Source organism: Lytechinus variegatus, chromosome 15 (assembly GCF_018143015.1).
Source record: "Lytechinus variegatus isolate NC3 chromosome 15, Lvar_3.0, whole genome shotgun sequence".
Lineage (NCBI taxonomy): Eukaryota > Metazoa > Echinodermata > Echinoidea > Temnopleuroida > Toxopneustidae > Lytechinus > Lytechinus variegatus.
Window position 1 is genome coordinate 9,062,040 of NC_054754.1, and position 25,292 is coordinate 9,087,331.

General features: G+C 39.8%; 1 protein-coding gene across 1 annotated transcript in view; it reads right to left on the reverse strand.

Moving 5' to 3' along the window:
- Positions 1-5,634: 5,634 nt before the first annotated feature.
- LOC121428787 (discoidin domain-containing receptor 2-like) overlaps positions 5,635-25,292 on the reverse strand; it is a 106,151-nt gene continuing 86,493 nt past the window's right edge. Inside the window, exons 11-18 of the mRNA XM_041625621.1 lie at positions 25,071-25,181; positions 24,340-24,678; positions 23,171-23,277; positions 22,299-22,436; positions 20,982-21,112; positions 15,634-15,852; positions 8,003-8,237; positions 5,635-7,129 (exon numbers count right to left, since the gene is read on the reverse strand). Coding sequence (XP_041481555.1) covers positions 6,824-7,129; positions 8,003-8,237; positions 15,634-15,852; positions 20,982-21,112; positions 22,299-22,436; positions 23,171-23,277; positions 24,340-24,678; positions 25,071-25,181 — 1,586 coding nt within the window. The 3' untranslated portion in view covers positions 5,635-6,823. The remainder of the gene's footprint in view (positions 7,130-8,002; positions 8,238-15,633; positions 15,853-20,981; positions 21,113-22,298; positions 22,437-23,170; positions 23,278-24,339; positions 24,679-25,070; positions 25,182-25,292) is intronic.

Consider the following 25,292-nt stretch of genomic DNA (forward strand, 5'->3'; position numbering starts at 1 on the left):
CATTTTGATTAATTTAAAGGAACACTTTTATTTTGAAAAAAAAGGAGTGTCCCTACGGGAAAAATTTTCAAGCCCCCATCTGTATGCCAGGGTATCCACGTCACTCTACGTAACTTTGTGATATTCTGATACCATATCCTATCTGACAAGCAGATATCTTCCTAGTAGAATTTTGAAATTTCTCAGAAACGTTGAGCAATATATATATATATATATTTTTTTTTTACTTCTTGCCTTCAAGTTGGTTATTTCTTCCTTCCGTCACACACACCCACATGTCATGGACCTATGATATACATGCTAAAATATAAATCTACAATGATTCATGGAACATGCATGGATCGATACCCATCTTCCCATCAAATTGAATGATATAATACAATTCGCTATCATTCAAAATTGTATGTATCGACGATAAAACATGTTCATGCCCTATCGCACCTGGAAACAGCATCAGCTGATTATGTTTAGGCACAATAAATAAACAATAATCGTATGAAAAGCTTAAACACAAGTAAAGTGAAAGGCATAAAAGACAATGAAATGAATATTACATAAAAATCATTTGGTGTTTTGACATTCTGCATATAACATGCTATACACGGGGCGACATAAGAGGGGGGGGGGCAGGGGCGACCATCCCGATAATATTTCAAGTGGTGAAGACTTTTCTAAAAGAGGAACATGAAGGAGAATAAATAGGGAGAAAACGTAAGAAGAGGGAATAAAAAGATAGAAATGATTACTATGGGCATGTAGCTCTATAATGCTACTATAATATTCAAAAGAGAAAAAGTATGTGACCTTTTAGGTCGTCTCTTTCCTCCATCCAAACCTATCAAGATGTCCAAGCCCCGCCCCTGAATTGTTTAGGTTTGAATAGAGGGGGCAGCTTGAAAGTTTTGCTTGTTAAGTGCTGCCTTCTAATATTCTCAGATAAATCTGGGCCCCGTCTTACAAAGAGTTGCTATTGATCCGATCCATCTCAGGTATATGAAAATCCATCAATGTCGATCATAAATTTTCCTTCAGGAAATTTGCTCAATGTCCTTTGAAAACAAAGAGAAGCATACTGAATTGCCAATAAAAAGACAGTGAATGTATGATACGTCATTTCTAGAAAATATTCTGAACAAACATGTATTTTAGATGTTGACGTTGCTGGCTTTCCATAGTTGCAATTGAAAAAAAATATAACAAAAATCATTTGGTATTTTGACATCATTCTGTATTTCAGAAATTCATTAGTCCTATAACATGTTATACATGGGGGCGACATGGGGGGGGGGGGGAGCAGGGCGACCATCCTGATGATATTTCAAGTAGTGAAAAGATTTTTTTAAAAGAGGAAAATGAAGAATAGAGAAAACGTAAGAAGAGGGAATAAAAAGATAGAAATGATTACTATGGGCATGTAGCTCTATAATGCTACTATAATATTCAAAAGAGAAAAAGTATGTGACCTTTTAGGTCGTCTCTTTCCTCCATCCAAACCTATCAAGATGTCCAAGCCCCGCCCCTGAATTGTGTAAGGGCTTTGAATAGAGGGGGAAGCTAGAAAGTTTTGCTTGTTAAGTGCTGCCTTCTAATATTTATATTTTGATGCATTTCAATGTCTATCAATAATCCATCTTCTTCCCTAATTAGTTAATTCATTTGACTGCTTCTACAACTATTCTCAAATAAATCTGGGCCCCGTCTTACAAAAAGTTACGATTGATCCGATCGATCTCAAGTTTATAAAAATCCATCAATGTCATATATTTTCCTTCAGGAAATTTGCTCAATGTCCCTTGAATACAAAGAGAAGCATTCTGAATGTATGAATATACGTCATTTCTAGAAATTATTCTGAACAAACGTATTCTAGATGTTGACATTGCTGGCTTTCAATAGTTGCAATTGCTCGGATCAATCGCAACTCTTTGCAAGATGGGCCCCTGGTATATTTTATATCCAACTGCAAACATTCTTGGATCGAATTCAATTCTCTCATCCCTCCCTCTCTCCCAACCCTCTTTCATCATCATCATCACCATCATCAATTGTTGTTATCATCATTCGTCATCATCATCATCAATCACTTTTGTTATCATTTTGTTAATATCATCATCCTCATTATTATATAAAAAGTCCATGAAACCTGATCCACAGAAAATCATTCCCAGGTAGAATAATACATCTAATTGAACATAACATAATTATTAAAACCAAACCCCAACATAATTGCCCATTATATTTATTCTCACATTATTTGAGCTAAAACCCAACTTCTGTCTCAAGCTCATGTCCCAGACAAATACATCAGCTATGCAAGAGCATATTCAGATCACTGAACAGAACTAAGTAAACAAATTTTAGTCACATCCCATTAAGTTGACAAAGTACACAGATTGAGGATAAACATAAAAACCAAATATTTAAAACTTTGATAGCTTCGTTTATTGCAAAATAAGCGATCTTAAAGTCAACATTGAGACCGATAATAACATTCAACATCAAGTGTATGCAATCAAGAATACAATAGCAAAATATCAATACAATATCGATAAGAGTGCTCCATTGATCATATTTTCTTTTATTTACTTTTAAATAAAAATACATCTAATAGTCTTCACTTTCAGACCTTCTTTACCACATGAATACATGTATCAATATTTTATATCCCAACTAAATACCTCTTTGCAATGCATTCTGCAACTACCTCATAAAATTGTCTAGTCTTGCCTTATTTTGATTTGCTTTTATTGTGCGGTCAAATATGATGGCGATGCTGGGATTATGTCACTCCCCCCCACCATTTGGATTATGTGATTAGATATGTTTCTCCGTCCCCTTGGATACCAATGTAAATGCAAATCAACACGTAGGAAACACTATATTCAGGTGCGGATCCAGGGGGGGGGGAAGGCTCAGAGGGGGGCATATGCCCCCCCTTTTGAGAAGAAAAATTAGAATTTAGAATTTGTAATGTAATAATGTCATTGAAACCAAAATGTGCCCCCCTTTTGAAATTGACCTTTTTTTTTGCTTGTCAAATTTTTTAATTGTCAAAATTTTCTTCCCAAATTTGCTCCCTCCCCCTTGGAAAATCATGGATCTGCCCCTGACTATATTCAAGGGAAAATAATATTGCCTTCAAAGACAGGTGACCATAATGGAGGGAAGATTACTAGATTTTCAATGGCGTTGTAATTAGTACAGGGTTAAATTGCAATTAGACCCTCAAAATAAACAAATAAATCAATTAACGAGAGAATAACCAATCATCCTCCCCTAAAAAAAATCATAAAAAAGTTAAAACAAGAAAATAAGTGTGTAGAATATTAAACTTGACAAATAAAGATTACCCCTAACATAGAAAGAACCATGGGAAAATATAAAATCCTGTTAGTTTATAATTGATTAGAATAAGTGAAAAAAAAGCAATTAAATAAAATAGGTCCAATCGATGAAAAGTGAATCAAGTCGTTTAAACTCCACCTATGACATATTCTAGGGCCTTTTTTATTATAAATATCTTCAAATTTATAAAGAGCACAGATTATATATATTTTTGAATCAATTTGAACAGGTAGCACAGCGTGATAAAAAATAATGCTGAATTATATACAGTTGGCATATAAATCATTACTTTGGCATAAGTATTATATACATAGTACATGGACAATTGAAATCATGACTACCAGAGTATTTCAACCCCAAAATGTGTCAAAATATTAATTTGAATACAAACAATAAACAAACTGAGGACATATGGACTGGAAAATTCAACCATGAATTGTAATCTCATAATCTACTTTTTCAAGAGCTTGTGCATAAATCACAATATTTGATGATCTTTTAAAGAATGGGGCCTGAAACGAAAAAAAAGGGAATACATCAAAGATTTTATTGACCCTTTCACTACCAACACCAAACATTTGTTACATTACTAAATATACTATCTCTTTCTTTTTTAATCAAAGTTTATTATCCTAGAAATAAATGGAGTCAGTTCAGCCCATCAGTGCAAACACTCAAGTGCAAGTTTATGTTTTCTAATATAATATGGTGATATGGATCCTCATCAAGATATTGGCAGAAATCTATCAATTATTTATTTGATGATGATGTATAGCATTGTATAGCACCATTTATCAGTAAAAAAAATCAATGGCTAACAAGAACAGTTGCTAATGAATGGTACTAATGACCAGGGGCCCGTTGCATAAAACTTTTTACCTGAGAAAACTCAGGTTGTTTTTACCGGAGTTTTTGCCCAGTGTTAAAGTCGATGGCAGAAATCAGACTAACCTTAGTTTTCAGTTTTTACCATGGTTTTCTCAGGTAAAACGTTTTATGAAACAGGCCCCAGTTCTATTGAACGGAAATTGATTTGAGATGAGGATGGTTATCAAATAAGGATCCATATCACTATATAAAAAAAGTACATATGAAATACACATCACTTTGCTCAGGCCGTAGAATAATTAAACACAATGGTTACCTTTGAAATAGTCCAAACACCCTCTGCTATGCTTCAGGCATGTTACAGCTGTTCCAAGGGTGCCTTGTGCAAATCATTTGTACTATTGCCCTCGTAAATGTGTATTATTTGCATATTACAGGGGCCGCGGAACGGTTTTCAAAGTGGGGGGGGGGGGCTGACCATGCAAAAAAAAAAAATCACAATCATATGGTCATTTTTACGTTTTTGAAAAAAAAGCCCCCCCCCCTGCTTCTGCGGCCCCTGTATTATGCTACATTACGTCTACATTAATAACTAAATCAATTTTAACGTGGTAATCATTTTTTATGTGAATTAAAGTATTAAATTGATCAACAATAAACAATGACATATGTCTGATCATTAGCTTTAGTTGCAGTAAGATAATGCTGGGATAAAAAAACAAAAAAGATATGTGAAACATACATTCTTAAACCATGCCTATTTTTCAATCAGACAGCACACATGGAATGCTAGCAACAATATGTTTATTTCATTGATAAACCAATCAAACATAGATAAAAATCAGTACTTCTTTATATCCATTTTATTTTCAGATTAAATACATCATACATACACGATACCTACAGATCTTTGTCCAAAATATGACCAATATTCACATCCAAAATCTCTTAATCTTGTTTTACATTATGTTCATCTCTTTCAATATACACAACAAGGCAGTATAAAAAAAAGTTAATTTTATGATGATCTTCCCCTCTTTGTGCTAAGGTATGTTACACCACCTTATACAAATTTGCAAAAATATTTACAGCCTCGATAAAAAAAGAAAATCAATATTGGAGAAAGTTGTAGGCACAAAAAGCATTAAGACCATTGAGACAACATAACCTTTATATTTAATGCTGTTGAATTTCCTTCAGCAAGGAATTCATCCACAGTGTGCTGCACTTGACCCGGGTGAGGTAAATGGGTACCGGCAGGAAGTAATTCCTAAAAAAGCTGTGTGCACCGAATAGGTAGCCTAGCTTAGCCGGGTAATAATAACAGCAGGGCCTGCTGGGAGAACAGTTTTTGGAACTGAAATGGCTACCCTGTGTAAATATACCGTTATCATTATTACCAGCATTATTATCATTAGTGGATACTTTCAAATTTCCAGAATTGTCTCAGTTTTTGTGGGACTAGTTATCTTTTGAATATAAGAAAGAGATAGAAACGCTAAAAGACGAAGACAAATTCTTTGAAGGTGCAAACAGACATCACATGATGATGTAATATGTGCTATACAGAGCGAAATACATGCATTATCATTATTACTATAACAACTTTTTAAAATTTGGAAATTTTAGAGAAACATAGTCTGGTGGGATTAGTTAAACAATTATTAAAACAATTATTAAAGGATAGGATTTTTCAATTCAATAACATAAGCACCATACATGACATGAAAATGTTCATGGGTAGGAAAATTGAAATGCATTTGATGCAAAAGGACAAAAACTTATTTCACTCTTTCAGAATGTCAATATTTTACAAAGTAGTTTGAGCATGTTGAAAACTGGAACAAGAATTCTCTTATTGTAAATGATATCCGGAATACCTGACAAAAAGACAATATGTTTTTATTCTGATAATTACATCAATTTAATTTCTGTAACATTCAACGTAGCAACAAGCATGACTGCCTTCTGTCTTAATTTAGATAAAAGAGAGGGTGGCAGAGAGAGAATTAGACAAAGCTAATTATGGCTTTGATCACTAATGCACAATTGCGGTGATGAGTAGTACAAATCAGATGCTAAGATAAAGAGTTGATCCTGGATGGTTGGCGAGATTCAAGTTCATCCCAATGATCACGAATAACATCATATCCTGAAGTCAACATTTTTCTCCCATTTGCATGAGAAATTTTTATTTCTTGTTGATAATGCTATGAAAATTAATTTCAATGGAGATTCTGTGATATTACATGTAGTGAGTGGATTGAAGGAGAGAGAGAGAGGGAGGGTGAGAAGGGGGGGGGGCCCAAAATGTAAAGAGAAAGAGAGATTCAGCAGAAAAAGCTTCCGTCATATCTTCCCTTCCTCTGAGTATAGTACTAGTAATGGTCCATTCTGCTCCTTCAGTTTGGATATCTGGGGACCGTTTCATCAACATTTTTGTCCGACAAGTTGTCAGATCTGACATCTTTCCTTGATTTGGATTGGCTAAAGAGCACTGTTCCTATGGTGACTGTCGGATAGAATGGGACTTGTCGGATAAAATGTCTGACAAGTCCTTTCATGAAACACTCCCCTGCATGACATTTCAAAACAGAGCGTCCATAACGTCACTGACAATGTTACAAGTGGTTACAATACTGGGAATTCACTATGATGCTACCGGCGGCTCGTAACCGATGTTCCGCGCCTGAAGGAACGTGTGTAGGAAGTCGAACGTAGGCCGCTGGGTGGGCTCGCTTGTCCAGCACCTTCTCATGATGTTATGAATGTCTTTCGGACAGTGCGGCGGTTTGGCAAGATACATCGGCTTGCCGTCCTTTTCAAAGAACTGACCCGTGTTTTCGATCACTTGCTCGTCGGTGAGCCTCGAGTACGGTTGCTCCCGACATAGCATCATCACCTCCCACAGCGTCACACCAAACGCCCATACGTCGGTTTTCGATGTGAACTTGCCCTGCAGAAGTCAAATGGAGAAACAGAATGTGATGAGGGGGTGTCACGGTGTCGTGTTATGAAATGACAGTCTAATGATATATCAAAACAAAAGATAAAAACCATTTTCTAGTTTCTGAGAGAATGACATTTTCATGGAATTTGTATCGCTGATATTTGGTGGAGTAACCAGGAGCCCACAAGGTAACCATTGGCTGCCACAGGTAACAAATACAACCATGGGCACCTTTGAGGTTGGGGTACCAAAAACACCCAAGGGGGGGGGGGGAAAAAGAAATCATGCACCGGCATCAATTCTATGGATGATGGTCTAACAGACAGCAGAATCCTGACATTGAGGCAGTAGCCAGACCCTCAAAAGGGGGAAAAAGGCCATGTTCGTTCACTCACTTTCAAAGTTGCAAACAAACATGACAAAACTGGCTGATCGATATACCGAGGGCGCATGAGCGAATTTGGCAGTCTATTCTGCGCATGCGTTATCGGTATATCGATCGGCCATTTTGTTTGCAATTTTGAAAGCAAATGAATGAACGTTACCCCCTTTTTTTAAGGGTCTGGCTACTACCTCAATGTCAAAATTCTGCTGTCCGTTAGACTGTCATCCACAGAATTGAGGTGGGTGCATGATTTTTTTTTTAATTTAATTTTTGGTGTTTTTCGTTCCCCAACCTCTAAGGTACCTATGTTAGTATTTGTTACCTGAGGCAGCCAATGGTTACCTTTTGGGCTCCAGAAAAAAAATCACGTTTTTCTTTGACAAAATTTTCGCAAAAACTTCACCAATATTTTTCAGTCATTTTACAGCTTTTATTGATATTAAATTTATTTTGGGGTGATCTTTCCCTTTAAAGGTCTATTTCGGCTAACTTACCAATAATATACTCTCCCATGCCATCCACCTAATAGGCAAAACGGCCCTTCCTTCAATTCTGTAGTAGTTGGATGAATATAAATTCCGACTCATGCCGAAGTCGGCGATGCGTATCGTGTAAGATTTCCCGACGAGGCAGTTGCGGGTGGCAAGGTCCCTATGTACAAAGTTCATATTTGAGAGGTATTTCATACCGGAGGCTATCTGCGTGGCCATGTAGACGAGAGCACCAACACTGGAGACAAAATGGATAAATGAGTACAAAGTACACAAATGAGTAGGAATATAATTCACTTTTGAAATCTTACGGGTGATATCGACAGCTATGGATGTGTTGTGTGACTTTGCATTCACAGCAAAACAATAATTCAATGCAGCAAATAACCACTTAAAAGCATCTTTTTCAGGTTTAAAAAGTTAGCATTTTCAAAAACATTTTTCTATTAAAATATGAAAATACTTACCTGATTTTCTTATTTACGAGATAACTCATACATCTACTTGATTTGCTAGTTCAGCCCTCTGGACTGCCATACCCGAATAGAACTCCCAAGGATTTAAAAAGCGCGAGCGCGCCCTCTCCCGTTCAGGCTTACTACCCATGATCACCGCGCAATTAGCGTCCATCTTCCTCACCTTTCGCAAGCCCATACGTTGAAACATGTTGCTACGCAAGGCGGAGGGTCGGTGGGAGGGTATCAAGTAGATGTATGAGTTATCTCGTAAATAAGAAAATCAGGTAAGTATTTTCATAATTTACTTCAATAACTCCATACATCTACTTGATTTGCTAGACCAGCACGGACTCAAACCGTAGGGAGGCATGTTTTCAATTGTAAGCCTAAGAAAATTTAAAAGAAAAAAACAAAAACAACGAAATTTAGGGAGAGGGGGAAAAAGCCGCAGCTGCTTTAAGCGCCGAAGCAGCAAATCTCGCCTCGCTGGACGGAATGTCCTTCAAGTAGAAAGGAGTGAAGGAGTTAGTTGAGCGCCAAAAGGCGGCCCTCAAAAATGTCCTCGAGAGGAATGCCCTGTATACTCAGGAATACTAAGTATCATGGGCCCTCGGCCTAGTGTCAGGAGAACAACATCACCTGCTGACTAGAGCGTAAGAATCGAAATTTGTTGAAAATTTCAACAAGAATCGTGATCGGAAAACTGAAGCTTTTAAGGCTCAGTAAGTGATCAATCGACCAATCTGAGAAGGCGAGATATCTCAGAACCCCTACCGAAATTTAAGCGTGCCGCTTGCTAGTAACTAGCATGCGACTAGCAGGGCACTCGCTTAATAAGCGAGTGCATGCTAGCGAACAGTCCCTGCTCGCTAAAAGATCGCTTAACTATTACTCTGCACGCATATCACACGCTTATTAAGCTAACCGCATGCTAGTTACTAGCATGCCGCAAGCTTGCGCAAGCTAGTCGCACGCTTCCCGCGAGCTTGGAAATTTCTGTAGGGGAAGCCTCCGCGTGGGAGAAAGCGCCCAGAATTCGATATCTGTCTCAAATGCGTGAGGGCAGAAATCTGCAGAATTCTGATAGAGAGCTGTGGTAAAAAGTTACTAGCGGTCCGAAGGGGACCAGGAACGACGGAGAGTAGGGATTTAGGAAGAAAACCACTCGTAAGGCAGACAAGGGTCGAGAAAGCGACTGAGTGCCATCCTGTTAATAAGGAATGCCGCGGACATGTTGCCTATGTAGAATAGAGCAGTCTGGTCAAAACAGCTCAACCGGGCGTGTCAGGGATACAGCGCGGTACACATCACGACAAAAGTGTGTTAGACCGAGTGATCGAGAGAGAACTCAGGATCCCCTTTCTCCCATACTGATTGAAGCACCCATCTGAGGGTGCAGTGCCCGCGGTGGAAGAGGTGGCTTGGCTCAAGCCACCATCGCCGAGAGAGCCCGTGAGGCTAGGCTGCGATGGCTGTCCGCTGGGTGGGGGAATCCCTAGCAGCAGCAAGTGTACGCCAGAGGGAGCTGGCGAAAAAAAATCTGTCACGATATTACGTGTAAACGACCATCAAGAGATGCTCTAAACGAACAGACATCGCCAGATATGATACCTCAACCGTTACATTCCCAACGGAATCGAATGAATTAGCAACGGCCCTGTCCTATCAAGTTAGGGACGGAAACTGGCTAAGAGTGTCGAAGTCCTCGCTTGAAGAAACAAGCGAAGGAGACTTGAGGAAGTAATCACAAAATTTCCATCAGTCTGCGGTGAGAACCAGTTGTTTATGAAAACAGTCACAAGGCCTGTTTCTCAGGTGATCGTAAGAGCGAGCACCGCCGGCGCCGGTTGCGGCAGCGTGGAACAGTCCGATATCGGTAAGATAAGGAGCTCCAAAAAGCTGCGGGGGGGGGGGGGCGGCAAAAATGACGCCCTAAGCAGCGGGGGATGAGAATCTAAATTTCTAAAAGAAGAACTCCAGTGAAGTAAATCACTTACATGGAGAGGCTCATCCACAGTCGGCCCGAGAGAAGGCGGGTCGTAGTGATCGTGGTTAGGAAGGCATAAGCATACATCCATCCACTGTTACATCATCCTCGGTCGTGCGGTGACCCTGGCCACATGCCTTGCATGGAAGGAGGATGAAAGCAGCATGCGGGGCGACTCGAGTGTGCCGTGAAAAAATTTCTAAGAAAGAAGCCGATTCGACTAACGGGCACGGTAAAGACATCCACCGTAGACCACTCCGCACAAGGAGGGAGCGGCGGAGACGCCCGCAAGATTGACCCACATAGAGGGCAGTCTATAAGATAGACAGTTAGAGCTCGACCGATGGTCTGGCGGTGTACAGTTTGGTGTGAACTCGCCGACCCGGTACGGTGGGTGTGCCCAGAAAGTAGGCATAGAATGCCGACAGAGAATCCTGGGGCTTTAAACAAGTTTGAACGCGCGTACATAGCCAACAATCTCATGAGATGTACGGCGGTTACTTTCCTCCGAGATGATGTTTACCCAACCGGGAAAGACTCGGGGAACAGCTGTGAATGTCAACAGGAGGGATATCTAGCATATGAAAAGCTGATTCCTTCCACGTATTCGGTGCGGGTGCTGCCGGCGGTGTCCGGGGGGACGACCGGTGATGGCAGCTCGGGCAGGGTTCGTACGAGCCGCCCGAATACGAGACAAATAGGTTAACATAACCATAATGCACCGGGTGGTGAAGGCATAGCGATTATTAAGCACAGGAGAACTTTTAATCGCCGTGACATTCAGATCCGATATACATACTCATAAGCTCGGAGAGCTATGAGATAGTGAGACATACCGCTGAGCGGTGATGGTGCTCATATCAGAGTCGCCCTCTCTTCAGCGGCGATCGCTGGAGAACGGGTGTCTGTACTAGCCCTGACTCTGGCGTTGCAAGGGTAGGAGCTAAGTAAGACAGGGCACCCTTACTTTCGAATAGAAAGTGAGGTTCAGGCCAGAAAAGCGACGGTCCCGTCGCCTGGGCGGACGGTCCGCGGACGTGATAGGTTGTCCTCTCAAAGCAGCCAAACATTCTCACGAGAGAAGTGCGGCATGCGGTATGTAAGAGATTCATACCTCCAATCTACGGGCCCGCTTAGGGGGAAGAATGGAGAGAGTTACCGCTGAAGGAGTCGTCGCCGTATGTGAGCTTGACGTAGAGGGCGAATTCGGGAGAACCTGCATAATAATCGCCCCCCCCCCTGCCTCTGCCTTCTCGCTAGCCTCGAGAGGCTTTAAAATTTCGAGACGGCGGCGCCGGAGCCTGGCGCTTCCGGGCAGCAGCAGAGCGGGGGTGGGTTTACACCCACGGAGCTGGCGGCTTCCTCGTCGTAGGAGCCGCCTCGTCTAGAGCGACCCCGTCACTCTCCGAGACCCCCAATTCGGCCGATTGAGCTCGGAGCGCCTGAAGAGGCGGGGCGAGAAAATATGGACTCCCTTGCTTCATCAATACCCCCACTCGGAGGGTAGATGTGAGGTAGATACTTGTCAAGCAGCGCCTGAGCGCTTACTGAAAAGTCGACCGCGGGATAGGGGTTGTCCTCGTAAAGGGAGTCTCGCTCTATGGACTGAACCGGGGGGTTGTCCAGTAAGCGCCGGGGTGGCCCCGCGTGTCGGCTGGGACACGTGCTCTGAGATCGACGAAAATGCTGGAAAGCACACGCGATCTTGGGGCACCCGGTTAGTCGGTGCACTGGCTGGCGATTTAACAGAATCGCTCGATTTCCCGGGTGTCTGGTGGTTATTGCCCACTTGTCTCGCTTGATGCTCAGGGGCATCAGCGGGGTGAGTAGACGTCGAGGGTGGGGTGAACCCGCACTACTCGAAAGCAGAATGTAGCAGCATGAATAGCTGTAACATCTGACCACCGACACAAGGGTCTGAAGGAGGGACGCCCATGGCAACAGGGCTGGCCGACCTCACCTTCGACCTCTTCTTCTTCGCGGCCTCCGCCGGTGTGGCCGGGGCAGAAGAAGGCACAAGAGGCACGGGTGATTTCTTACGATTTGCCGCCCCTGGCAGGGCAGCCGTCAACAACGAAACTTCACCCGAATCTGACGGGGTCAGATTGTGGTCACAGTCTGATGTGTGACGCCTCTCGCGGTAGCAGAATGTAGCAGCATGAATAGCTGTAACATCTGACCACCGACACAAGGGTCTGAAGGAGGAACGCCCATGGCAGCAGGGCTGGCCAATCTCTCCTTCGACCTCTTCTTCTTCTTCTTCTCTTTCTGCGGGCTCCGCCGGCGTGGCCGGGGCAGAAGAAGGCATGAGAGGCACGGGTGATTTCTTACGATTTGCCGCCCCTGGCAGGGCGGCCGCCGACAATGAAAATTCACCCGAATCTGACGGGGTCAGATTGTGGTCACAGCCCGATGTGTGACGCCTCTCGCGGTAGCAGAATATAGCAGCATAACATGTATGACTGTAACATCTGGCCACCGAAAAGAGGGTCTGAAGGAGGAATGCCCATGGCAACAGGGCTGGCCGACCTCTCCTTCGACCTCTTCTTCTTCTTCTTATTTTGCGGGCTCCGCCGGCGTGGCCGGAGCAGAAGAAGGCACAAGAGGCACGGGTGATCTCTTACGATTTGCCGCCCCTGGCAGGGCGGCCGCCAACAACGAAACTTCACCCGAATCTGACGGGGTCAGATTGTGGTCACGATCAGATTGTGGTTACAGTCTGTGTGACGCCTCTCGCGGTCAGGGGCTGGGCGATCTCTCCCGATGCTGTCAACGGAGGACGACTTATACGGCAGAGATCCTGACCTGTGCCGGGGGGAGAGAACCGCACTCTCCCTCCGGACTTCTGGTGACCCGGTAGCCGGTGGGTCGCATAGCCCTATGGGTGCTGCGGCGGCAGGACCTAGTTTAGGCTTGGAAGCCTTGGCTACCACTTTTTCCTTTGTCCGAGACCGTGGCACCACAGTCTCGGCCTTCCTTCTCTTAGCATCCGACCGCAAATTCGGAATGCTGATCGACGCACCCTCATACTCACCGCCGCTGGGCGCTCACCGCGGCGTCCTTCCTGCTCGCCTGGAGGCGGCCGACTTCTGTAACTTGCAATCGGGACGGTCCCCGTGGAGGGCACCAGGTCCTCTGGGGCTGTGTTAGTCCCATTCAAAGAAACCTCTCTCTACCCTGAAAAAGGAAAAACAAGAATTTTTCTTTTTCTTTTTTTTTACAAAGATCTCGCTTAGATTAAAGGTGGAGACCGGAGTGGTCTTTCCCTCCTCCTAAAAGGAGTTTGTTTGAGCAAACAGAACAAAACAAGAGGGGAGGGGTAGGGAGGAAGAAGAAACTAAGAATAGTTTAGGTATCTGCCTGTAAGAAAATAAAAAGGAGGTCGGAGACTTTGAAAAAAGAAACTCCTACAAGGTTCCCCTACTATATTCTCTTTTTTGTGCCCGAAGGAAAAATTCGAAACAAAAATTCAAAAATGAATGCAAGTTCAGAAGAGAACGAACTTTCCACCTGCGAAGAAACACAAAAACAAGCATTTCAGAGCAGGAAGAAAAGGGATTGAGAGACAAATAATTCCAGATAAGAGAAATTTTACGATAATTTCCAAGAGGAAAAAAAAGTAACCTCCTGTGGAAAGGTAAAGAAATTCAGAACAGGAGGAAGGAGGAACGTCTCTAGTAACGATTCCAAGAGGAAGAACGACACAGTAAATCCTCAAAGGGAATCGTAGAGCCCGCCTGTCGAAATAAAAAATACATAAGACTAGGAGGGAAGAGGGAATTGAACGAAGAAAACAATTCCGGGACAGGTCAAAAAAATTTCTAACAGGAAGGAGACCCCACCTGTAAAGAACAAAAATTTTTTTTTTTTTTTTTTAGGGGGGATTGAATAACCAAACAATCATCAGGTATAATTGCGTAAGCCGAATTAAACAATCCCCGAAGCGTCTGTGAATAAAATATTAATCAAGAATTTTATTCAAAACAGAAAGGAAAAGGAATTGAGCTTTAGGATGCGCCTGTGAATAAAATATCAATCAAGAAATTTATTCAGAACAGAAGGAAAAGGAATTGAGCTTTAAGATCCGCCTGTGAATAAAATATCAATCAAGAAATTTATTCAGAACAGAAGGAAAAACGAATTGAGCTTTAAGATCCGCCTGTGAATAAAATATCAATTAAGAAATTTATTCAGAACAGAAAGGAAAGAGAATTGAAGAATTAATCAATCAATAATCAATCGAAAATCTTAATAAATCAATTCCAGAAAGCAAGGAAGGAACAGAGTTGAAGATCCCAACCTGCAAAAGGAAATAACAATAACACCCTCGACAACAAAGTGTAGAGGCTGTCTAGAATTTAATTCAAAAACGGCACCAAAAGCCACCACGCTTTGAACGTGAAGAACAATAACCATGACAGGTGGTGAAGGCTTGCTGCCACGTAGGCAGGCCAAGCCCGGTGCCTCGCGAACGCGCTAGCGATGCGGCGCGACGAGAACTCAAACGTTAGAAAAACAATTTAAGTGTCACCAAAAACACGTCTAAAAAGTCACGCCAAGTGTAAATTCTGAACACAATCTTACACACAAATGGAAAGATTGAAATTAAAAGGGAGAATGCACCACAGATAAGCGAAAAATATACCAAAGCTCAAAAAGATTTGAGCTCTTAGGAGACTTATCTGAGCACGTCTTGACAGGTGGCTTGCCGAAAGCAAAAGAGGAAGATGGACGCTAATTGCGCGGTGATCATGGGTAGTAAGCCTGAACGGGAGAGGGCGCGCTCGCGCTTTTTAAATCCTTGGGAGTTCTATTCGGGTATGGCAGTCCAGAGGGCTGAACTAGCAAATCAAGTAGATGTATGGAGTTATTGAAGTAAATAATGTTTTTTAAAACAAGATATTACAGTTGGGAAATGCCCACAATGGTACCTTTTCTTCTTTTTTTTTAGAGAGGGCAATTTCCCTTTTTAGATATTTTTTCACTGTTGTTTTTTATTCTTTCAATTAATGAAAAACATAATGTGACTTTAATGCTTAGCATCTTCGATGACAATAACAAATAAGGAGTCCATCTTTCTTGCATACATGAACAGGACAAGACCTTCACCTATTCAAAATATGAAATAAAATATAGTATTTAATAATATACATTAACCTGTATGCCAGTAGATGTGTACCTTGACTTACCTTATAGATCTTGGATTAGCATTGGACAGGTTAGCGTTGCAGTTATTGAGGCCAACCTGGAACCCTTCCCTCTCGTAAAGAAACTGATTGAGGTCCCCGTTCTCCATATATTCCACAATCATACAGTATGGTTCATCCTCCGTGCACGCGGCTAGGAGACGGACGATGTTGGGATCACGGAGCTGCGACATGATCTTCATCTCTTTCATGAAGTCCGCTCTGTTTAAGGGAAACGGAAATTATGTTAGGGAATACTTTTTCAGTCCAATTACTGGGGGATCAAAGCACTGCAGTATAAAAGTACATATTGGCCCATATTCTGAAATCTGGTTTAACTTTTATAGGCCATGTTCAACCCTCTGTATGCTAAATTTATGGGAGACCAAAAATTTCAAAATCTTCTTCACATTGCATGTTTCTATAATATACAAATATTCCAGGCTTCACCCCACGGAAAAAAATAGCAATTTTGCCAGCACAACCGAGGAAGAATAAGTCCCTCTATACTTTCGAAAAAAAAAGGCCTGGTATATTTGTTTTATATCCTACATTTGATGAGCTAGAACAAAAGATCTTGATAATCTAGTTCTTTTACTTGTAGTTCATCCATTTTTAATCTGAACCATAATATAACGCATAGCACTGACTGACCTACACTTTTCCTGAAGCCAACCGATTAGAGGAACGGTCCTGCGCGCAACAATAGATCTTGATAATCTAGATCTTTTACTTGTAGTTCATCCACTTTTAATCTGAACCATAATATAACGCACTGCGCTGACTGACCTACACTTTTCCTGAAGCCAACCAATAAGAGGAACGGTCCTGCGCGCAACAATAGATCTTGATAATCTAGATCTTTTACTTGTAGTTCATCCATTTTTAATCTGAACCATAATATAACGCATAGCACTGACTGACCTACACTTTTCCTGAAGCCAACCGATTAGAGGAACGGTCCTGCGCGCAACAATAGATCTTGATAATCTAGATCTTTTACTTGTAGTTCATCCATTTTTAATCTGAACCATAATATAACGCATTGCGCTGACTGACCTACACTTTTCCTGAAGCCAACCGATTAGAGGAACGGTCCTGCGCGCAACAATAGATCTTGATAATCTAGATCTTTTACTTGTAGTTCATCCACTTTTAATCTGAACCATAATATAACGCACTGCGCTGACTGACCTACACTTTTCCTGAAGCCAACCAATAAGAGGACCGCGGATTTGGTCCTGCGAGCAATGCGCAGTGACGTCAATGATGGAATAGTGCACTATTCCATCATTGACATCACGGAATAGTAAATTTTCTTCTGTGGGCGTTTCATTTTCAACATCATCACAAAAAAGTGGAAATATGTTTGGTCACATGATGCTTTTTAAACCAATCAGCATACAGGATTTAATTTATGTAGGATATAATCTTCACTGTGCTCTTTCACCATGCAATAATGGAAAAGAAAACTATTTCAGTTATTATTCCCTGACATTTATGAATGATCAGAGTGACAGATAAGCTGATGAATTGAAAATTTACTGTTAGAGATTTGTGTAACAATTGGCTTTCCATAGATAAAACACAACATTTATCACAGATAAGATAAATCCAAGTTCAGAATACTGGCCTATATATGTTTTTAAAAATTGATTATGTTTGGTTAGAGATATAATATTCTACAAAGAATCAACTTACATGTATCAAGATATCTTAAATAAAAGAATACATATAAAAACTACAACATAGGTATACATTTGAATTTGAAAGTCAAAGGACCAAAAGACTGTTTAGAGTCTCATTGTTAAAAAAAAATGAGGGGGGAGAAGCAATACACTGTTCTTCTATCAACCTTACTCGAGCAGTAAATGTATCTCACAACTGGTCAGTAGAGTTAACTGCCAATCCACAAAAAAGGGGATATTCACCATTTTTACAAGCAAGACTTGTTTGTCAGTACCGGTACTTCTCAATATGGCAAAGCCATTAGCAACACGTTTCTTGAATTAAGCCTTCCAAATTAGATCAGTGGGACCGAAATCTGATCAAACTTGCCATTACAAGGTGGAAATTGACCAAATGAGGGAATTTTATGTATATTTTCATAGAATGTAAGAAGTTTTGCAGATTTTTTTTCTTTGGTATTCTGTTTACCAATCAAGAACTCCCCCTACAAGAACAAACTGCTAAATGTACACTGCAAAGTATATCTATATATCTATTCACACCATATATGACAGGCCACATTGAAGACCTCTGATGGGTAAAAAATACATGAAACATGCATGATTGAACAAAATAAGGAAATGAATTATAATCAAATGATTGGCTGAAATCAGTCATGTGACCGATGATTTATTGTGCATGTAGGCTACTGGAAAATTTGCAAAAGCCTGGTACATTGACCAAAATCCACATCAATATCATAAATGTACAGTATCAAACAAAGGCCTAATTAATGGGCAGTAGTGTTAAGATCCCCTTTGCACAGTATTTTTCAATACTGTCCAAGTATCAGTATGTTTAGCCTATAATTGTACATTTGGCAAAAGGAAAAAAAAGAAAAGTTTATTCAGGCAATAAGAATCCGGTTTGTCAGACTCTGATCTAAATTCATATGGATTTCACAAACTTGAACTATTACCAATTTTCAATGCATTTACTCTTTAACATTTCTTTGTACATGCATTCAGGATGCATTCATGCAACATGTTTTTCCCCTAGAATCAAGCTTCCAAAATGATTCTTCTTCAACAAGAATAAATCCCATGGTTACATAGATGTATATGGGATCATAAAGCTCCTGGAAAGTGCTCTACGTCAGCAATGAAGAAACAAGTATATCCAGTACGAATATATATATTTATGAAGGAGGATACAGAATGTTACAATGTGATGATTTTTGAAGCCTTAAACTGTCAAAATCATAATTTCCAGATTATATTCTATTTACAAATGTCACAAGATAACATTAGTTACAATGAAAAAGATGAAGTTTCATGATTTGAAAATTATGTTCATATATGTTCTGGAAAAAAGATATAATGAAAGAGGTAAATGAAAGGAAAATTTGTGAGCAAATGGAATTCAATACTGAATATCTTGTAAAACTTTTGTTTGTGTACATATATATGTGTGTATATTTTTATTCAAATAATGAAGACCAATACTGGTTAAAAAAATAATAATAATGTCCAGATTCACATTATCAAATGAAGCATTCTCAGTCACATTTATAAAGGTACTGCCTTGCAGTGTGGGGATTCCGCAAGTTAAGATTCTTTACACGAGGCCAAACTTTGCAGAATTATCATTGACAACAAAAATTATGAAAAAGGGGATGGACAAAACCCAAACATGAATTATTATTTACGTTTGTGTTTTCAAGCTAAATATTTGTATGAACACAGCCCCCAAAGCCCAGGAACATGTGTGCATCGGAAGCAGAGCCTCAAAACTTCCTGATGGTGTGTTGAAGTAGTCATGTTACCCACAAATGTACCACCTACCACCAGGGATGGCAATACAGGAAAGGAGGGGGGGGGGGGGCATGGGTTGTCCACCCCTATCATTTTCAAAAAGTACAAAAAATACATGAGAAAAAGAAGAAAACAGGAAATATGAAAAAAAAAGTATCAAAAAGTGAAGTCTAGCTCATGTGTATCTATATAGTGCCTCTTATTCCATTGATAAAAACATGACATTTTAGGTCACCCCCCCTCCACCATCAAGATACCTTGGATCCGCCCCTGTCTACCAAACATGAACCGATACATAACATAGCATCTTCCTTTACCAAGGGGTTCACAATGTTGCCCTGTGTTCTTGGGAACCTGGTGTAACAATTCCATTCACATTTGAGCATTTTCACACCAATCAAGTAATTGGTCGGCTGTCGCATGGTATAGCAATCAGTCGTTGAGAGGGACTTGTTGTCATTCCTCGGGATCCTGGATTGATTTGGGGGAGTGGAATGAGATCCATTTGTCTGCTGAGAGAGGAACGGTCTGGTGTCTACGAGGGCCCACCTCCATCAGACCACCCTGGACTTATCCTGCAGTTCCTCAGTGGTCCGTCTTACAAATAGTTGCGATAGATTGAAATCACCCTGGAATTATCCTGCAGTTCCTCAGTGGTCCTTCTTACAAACAGTTGCGATAGATTGAAATCAATTGATCCAACATAATACGAGTTTGATTTGAATCCATTAGAAATCTTTGTAAGATAGGGGCTTTGGGCCCCGTCTTACAAAGAGTTGCGATTGATCGAATCAACCACAACTATGGAAAGCCAGCAACATCAATATCTCAAATACATGTTTGTTCAACATATTTTCTAGTCGAATGTATATTCATACATTCATCATTGTCTTGACAATTAATTAAGCTCCACTGATTACAAAAGGACAATGCACAAATTGTCTTCAGAAAAGATAATGTCATTGATGGATTTCCAAACAGTTCAGATTAATTTGGTCAGACCAAACGGAAAGTAGACAAATCAGATGCAGACCAAGTGGCAATATACCGGATAATCGGGGATAAATCTTGAGATGGAGCAAACTCAGACTGATGAAGAACTACCTTGAGTATACAGAGGGGTAGGGAGTTGGACCTAATTGGCTGATGACCTCTTGTAGACCTTTGAATCTGGTTATGTCTACAGCAAATCAACATCATGGTTAACAACAGATTGACAGACCTTTATCAAGAAACCTAGACAACTTGGACAAGTGCAAATTCTACATCTCTGAATCTGGTTTACACCTACAGTAAGTCAGCATCTTGGTTAAGAACAAGATTGACAGTATTTAGAAGAAAGATCAACATTGTTTCTCTCCTACTCTGGAGTCACTTTCACTCTTTCCATTAATCTCTCTTCCTTCTCTTTATTATTTCTTCGTATTGTTATTTCTGTCATCACCCGTCTCTTGGTAGTATAAGTAGAATACATTATGTAGATGTAGTATATGTAGTATAATTATATAGTATATCTAGTATATCTAGTATATGAAGTATATCAGATTCGGTATGTAGTTGCTGTTGGTCTTTTTCTCTCCTGGAGAATGAAGATTAATAACTCCACTGCCCCTAGGTCTTACTCTCTTTCTCATCCTATGTAATGCATTTAATTACTTTTAATTGTTCAATGTACAACTTATTTCTGTGTGTTCATTTGTTGATAAGACATGATTTGTGTAATTATTTCATACACAACGATGTGTATCCGTCTTTAAACCATCTCTTTTTGTTGTGTTTTATGGTGTATCATTGTTAACAAAATGCTTAGAAATACTATCAAAACTATTCAGCCTTCCTCAGAAATCTGTATCAACATATTCAACCCACCTGGCATTTTTGGAGGCATCTTTTCTGAGCATTTTCACAGCGACCAGAGTTCTTTCTCCCTTGTTTTTATTCTCAAATGGAAATCCATTCCCAATGTAATCTTGGATATCCTCAGCTTCACATAGATGAACCTGCATAGAAGATAAATAAAGTTAAAGTGATTGGCTAACATTGATCTGACTTTTCAAAAATCTGAGCTAGAAGGTCTCACTTGTCACCTGTGTCTGTTACAAAAATTAAGTCCAGAAAAAATTGCATCCGTAAGTCATTAGTTAGCGCTTCAAAAAGTGAAATATAAAAAGACTGGAAACACCACCTTAATTTCATCCCATACACTTGTGTGCTCTATTTAAGCATCTTTAAGACGCCTAATTAGAAAATCGGGAATTGCCTTGTATTTTTAGCTTTTCATTCTCAATCATGGTTGTTTTCAGTTTTTTTTTTAGTTCTCATACATGTACTTGTACACATATTTCATCTTGGTTTGAGAATTTCTCATGTATGACATTGTGTGAACCACTTTGGTAGTTTTAAAATTTTTTATGTCTTTTATAACGATATTGATAATATTAATAGTATAATGATAACATTTGCTCCCCTTCACTTGAGTGCCTGGAGCATTTCTAACACATAGTGAACCATAAACCTTCTTCACGTTAAAATGGATATGGTGGCTAACAAATTGCATCTAACTACCACTATTATTAAAAATAACAATATAATGCTTTTTTATAAACCACTTATACATTTGGAGTGCATTCCATCAATTTGTCACCTGATAAGTTCTCTGATCAGACGGATGACAATTATCTTGGTTTTTGTTTGCTGAGAAGCACTGTTACTTTGGTAACTGTTGGATAAAAGAACACTCAGTTGGGTACAACATCCAACAAGCCCTTTTACAAACTGCTCCCCTGAATGTTTCTAATCCTTTACAGTAATTATTACCCTATTCATTGGACCCTGGCTTGCCCAGACACAATATATGTACTTTCTCCACTCCCTGGGGAGCACTCCAACAAATATTTCCAAACTCATTTGTTACGCACACTTCATAGGATTTCACATGGCAGGGACCCTTTTAACACCGGAGAGTGGTAAAGAGTGGATTGACGTCTCGTCAAAGAACGCTGGGTCGTGATACAATTCAAAAACACAACCCTCTGATTTCACAGCACCCCCCCCCACCCCTGGTTGTATAGCAGAGGGCCCCAGGCTTAAAACCCAGTCAGGGCAGTAGGATTTTTCCCACATTCTTTTTTCTATGATTATTTTCAATTTGTGATGTTAAGTGACTAAAACCTAAAAGAAACCTACCTCGCCAAACATTCCCTCTCCGAGTAACTCTAAGAAGTTGAGCTGTGACCTCGGATATTCTGGGCAAGGCAATCGACTATTGTTGAGCTTCTCCATGCACTGAGATGGCACTCCATATATTGTATTTCCTGACACCCCCTGTGATTTAAAAAAAAGAAAACAGTTATTGCTTAACATGATTAAATGATTCTCCATGCACTGCAATGGCACTTCATATATTGTACTTACTGACACCCCCTATGATTTTAGAAGAAACAATTTTATTGCTTAAAATAACATGATTCTCCATGCACTGCGATGGCACTCCATATATTTTATTTCCTGAAACCCTGAGATAAAAAAAGACAATAGTTTTTTTTCTCAAAGTAATTATATGATTGACCATGCACTCAGATGGCACTCCATAACTGTATTGTGCCTATCACCTCATACCAATCGTGATTTTAAAAAATATATGAATAAAACATGAACAAATGCAGAATGTTCTTATTTCTTTCATTTTGGAACATATACATTGTTACTAATTATTATGCAATTGAGCCAACTGCGATTTTCAATTTCATTTTTACAACAGAATTCCATAATGATTCCCATCACATTCCACGCTTGAAAAATGATTTTGCACTGAAATAAATAGAAAAGGAGACTAAAACTGGATAATATTTTACATTTATTACATTTAAGATTTACCCAACACGTTTTCTATTACACGGTAACCTGTAATTTTAGATTGACAATAATTTCAAACTTTGAAAATGAATGTGTAGCTCTAACCAAACTGAATACAAGCTGCAATATGCAAAATCAGCTTATTTTCCATGAAATAGTGACAAAAAAGGTGCGGGCATGTTCCATATTACACAAATACTTACCTGTATATTGATAAGATCTGTTTCAGCATAATGTTGCAGCATATGCTTGTCTTTATATGTACAGGTGGGATTCTCAGGCTCTGCATATATCCTTGAAGAATCAGACACTAAAAGAAAAAAAAAAGGTTTAAAAGTCAGAAAATGCATTGTTTTTCCAAGCAACTGTCCCCTCACGTGAAATACAGTAGTGGACTGGCATCATACTGTGTGTACTTACATAGGGCCCTGTTACACAAAGCAGTTGATGTAGGATTGATTTTTATGCTTGATTATATTTACCACTCTGTGCAATGAATCATCCAGGGGGGAGGTGTTTCACAAAGAGTTAAGTATGACTTACAGTCGTACTCAAAATGTCCGTATGCATGCTGAATAAAAGGCATCACCACATTGGTCAAATAATGCTAAGAGGATGCGTGCTACTGTGTATGAATCAGTAAGATTATGCGTTAATTAATCATGTGTGCGCCGGCACTGAGCAAGACTTTGAATCATACTTAACTATTTGTGAAACACTCCCCGGATCAACAGTACAATCAATCACTATTGCTTTGTGAAATACAGCCTGTAACATGAGATCATAACACTAGCATGATCTTCTCAAGATCCCTGAAATACAAGCAGCTTACGGTGAAAAGGGCTTTCACAACCACATCGCCTTTCTTTGGAATAAAATTACCCTTGGATTGCGGATTCAAACAAACTAAGTTTAAACCTTCATTTCCAAACTGAAAATCTTTGTTATTACCAATTTTCTTTGCACTATAACAAATATCCTTTCTTGGAGTAAAATACTTCAAAACTGAATCATTGCCATGATTGCTACCCTAAGGAGAACAATTTAAAATTTTTATTAAGAACATTATTTTTCCCATTTAATCCTTTATTTTTCCAATTATAAAATTAACAAATAGATGACCAAGTGCCTTGTATTGCAGGAGGTATAGGATTTTTTTTATTAGAATAAAAATTTGATTCAATTGATTTTTTTTACAGTATCTATTCTATTATCTCACAATTGAAACTTTGAATATTCATAATTCTACGATTACTAACTTATGTTTCTCATTTTCTGCTTTAATCAAATTCAAAATAAACTTGACACCAAGGTGGAATTCCCTTTCAATAATATCTTCAAAGGTGAAAGAAAAAAGGAAGGAAAATCTCACTATTATCCAGTTCGTCTTCACTTTCCGCCATCATATTATCAATTACATGGTACTGCGGCTCATCGTCTGGATGCGTGATCTGGTAGGTTGGGTTGGAACGTCGACTCGGTACCGTCGTCATTGTCGCGATCGTGGGGCAGTTATTGATAGTGGCGCCACCCCCATTGCAGTTGGCTTCGAAGGCAAGGGTTGGGAGGCGGTGCTTGAGTTTGATGTACTTGCGTCGGTAAAGGAAGAGTAGGAGTGCGAACACGAGGACGAGGAGGAGAAGGACGGTGACAACAACGCTGATGACGGTACCGATCGGTGATCCATTGGTAGGTGTGTGGGACACTCCTCCTGTCGTAAAAATAAAGTATAGGAATTATGATTCAAGACTTAATTCATCTCTGTACAATTGTATGTTTTGGAACCTACAAGTATTGTGATTCGATGAACAGTTTCCTTATTGTCAAATCTGAAGAAATTGAAACATTCTATAATTCACATAATTAAATTCAAAAGAAATAGTAACATCACTTGCATATGACGTGTGCTGTACATAACTGTTTTGTGAACTTGAAAAAAATAAAAATGTAAAAGATAAGTGATATTACACAATATCATTTCTCATTTCACATCAAATTTCTATGAAAACTTCAGGAATATGCTAGTGTGAGTTTTCTCTTTCTGTCTAAAATGTTCAACTTCTGTTGGGATGGACAAGACATTTTAAGGAGAAATGATCTTACCTTCACTTATTTTTGTTGAGCTAATAAGATTTGGTTTCTGTGTTCCGTTACCAGTCTGTGGTACAACATGGTCAGCATCTGTAGTGGACACTGTGGTGTGGTCAGCAGGACCTGACATGATACAAAGTGGACAAATCCTATTTGATTACATGTTAAACCATGCTAAAGCTTACATATCAAAAACAGTCTCATGTGTGTACCTTTAGCACTTAAAAGAAGCTG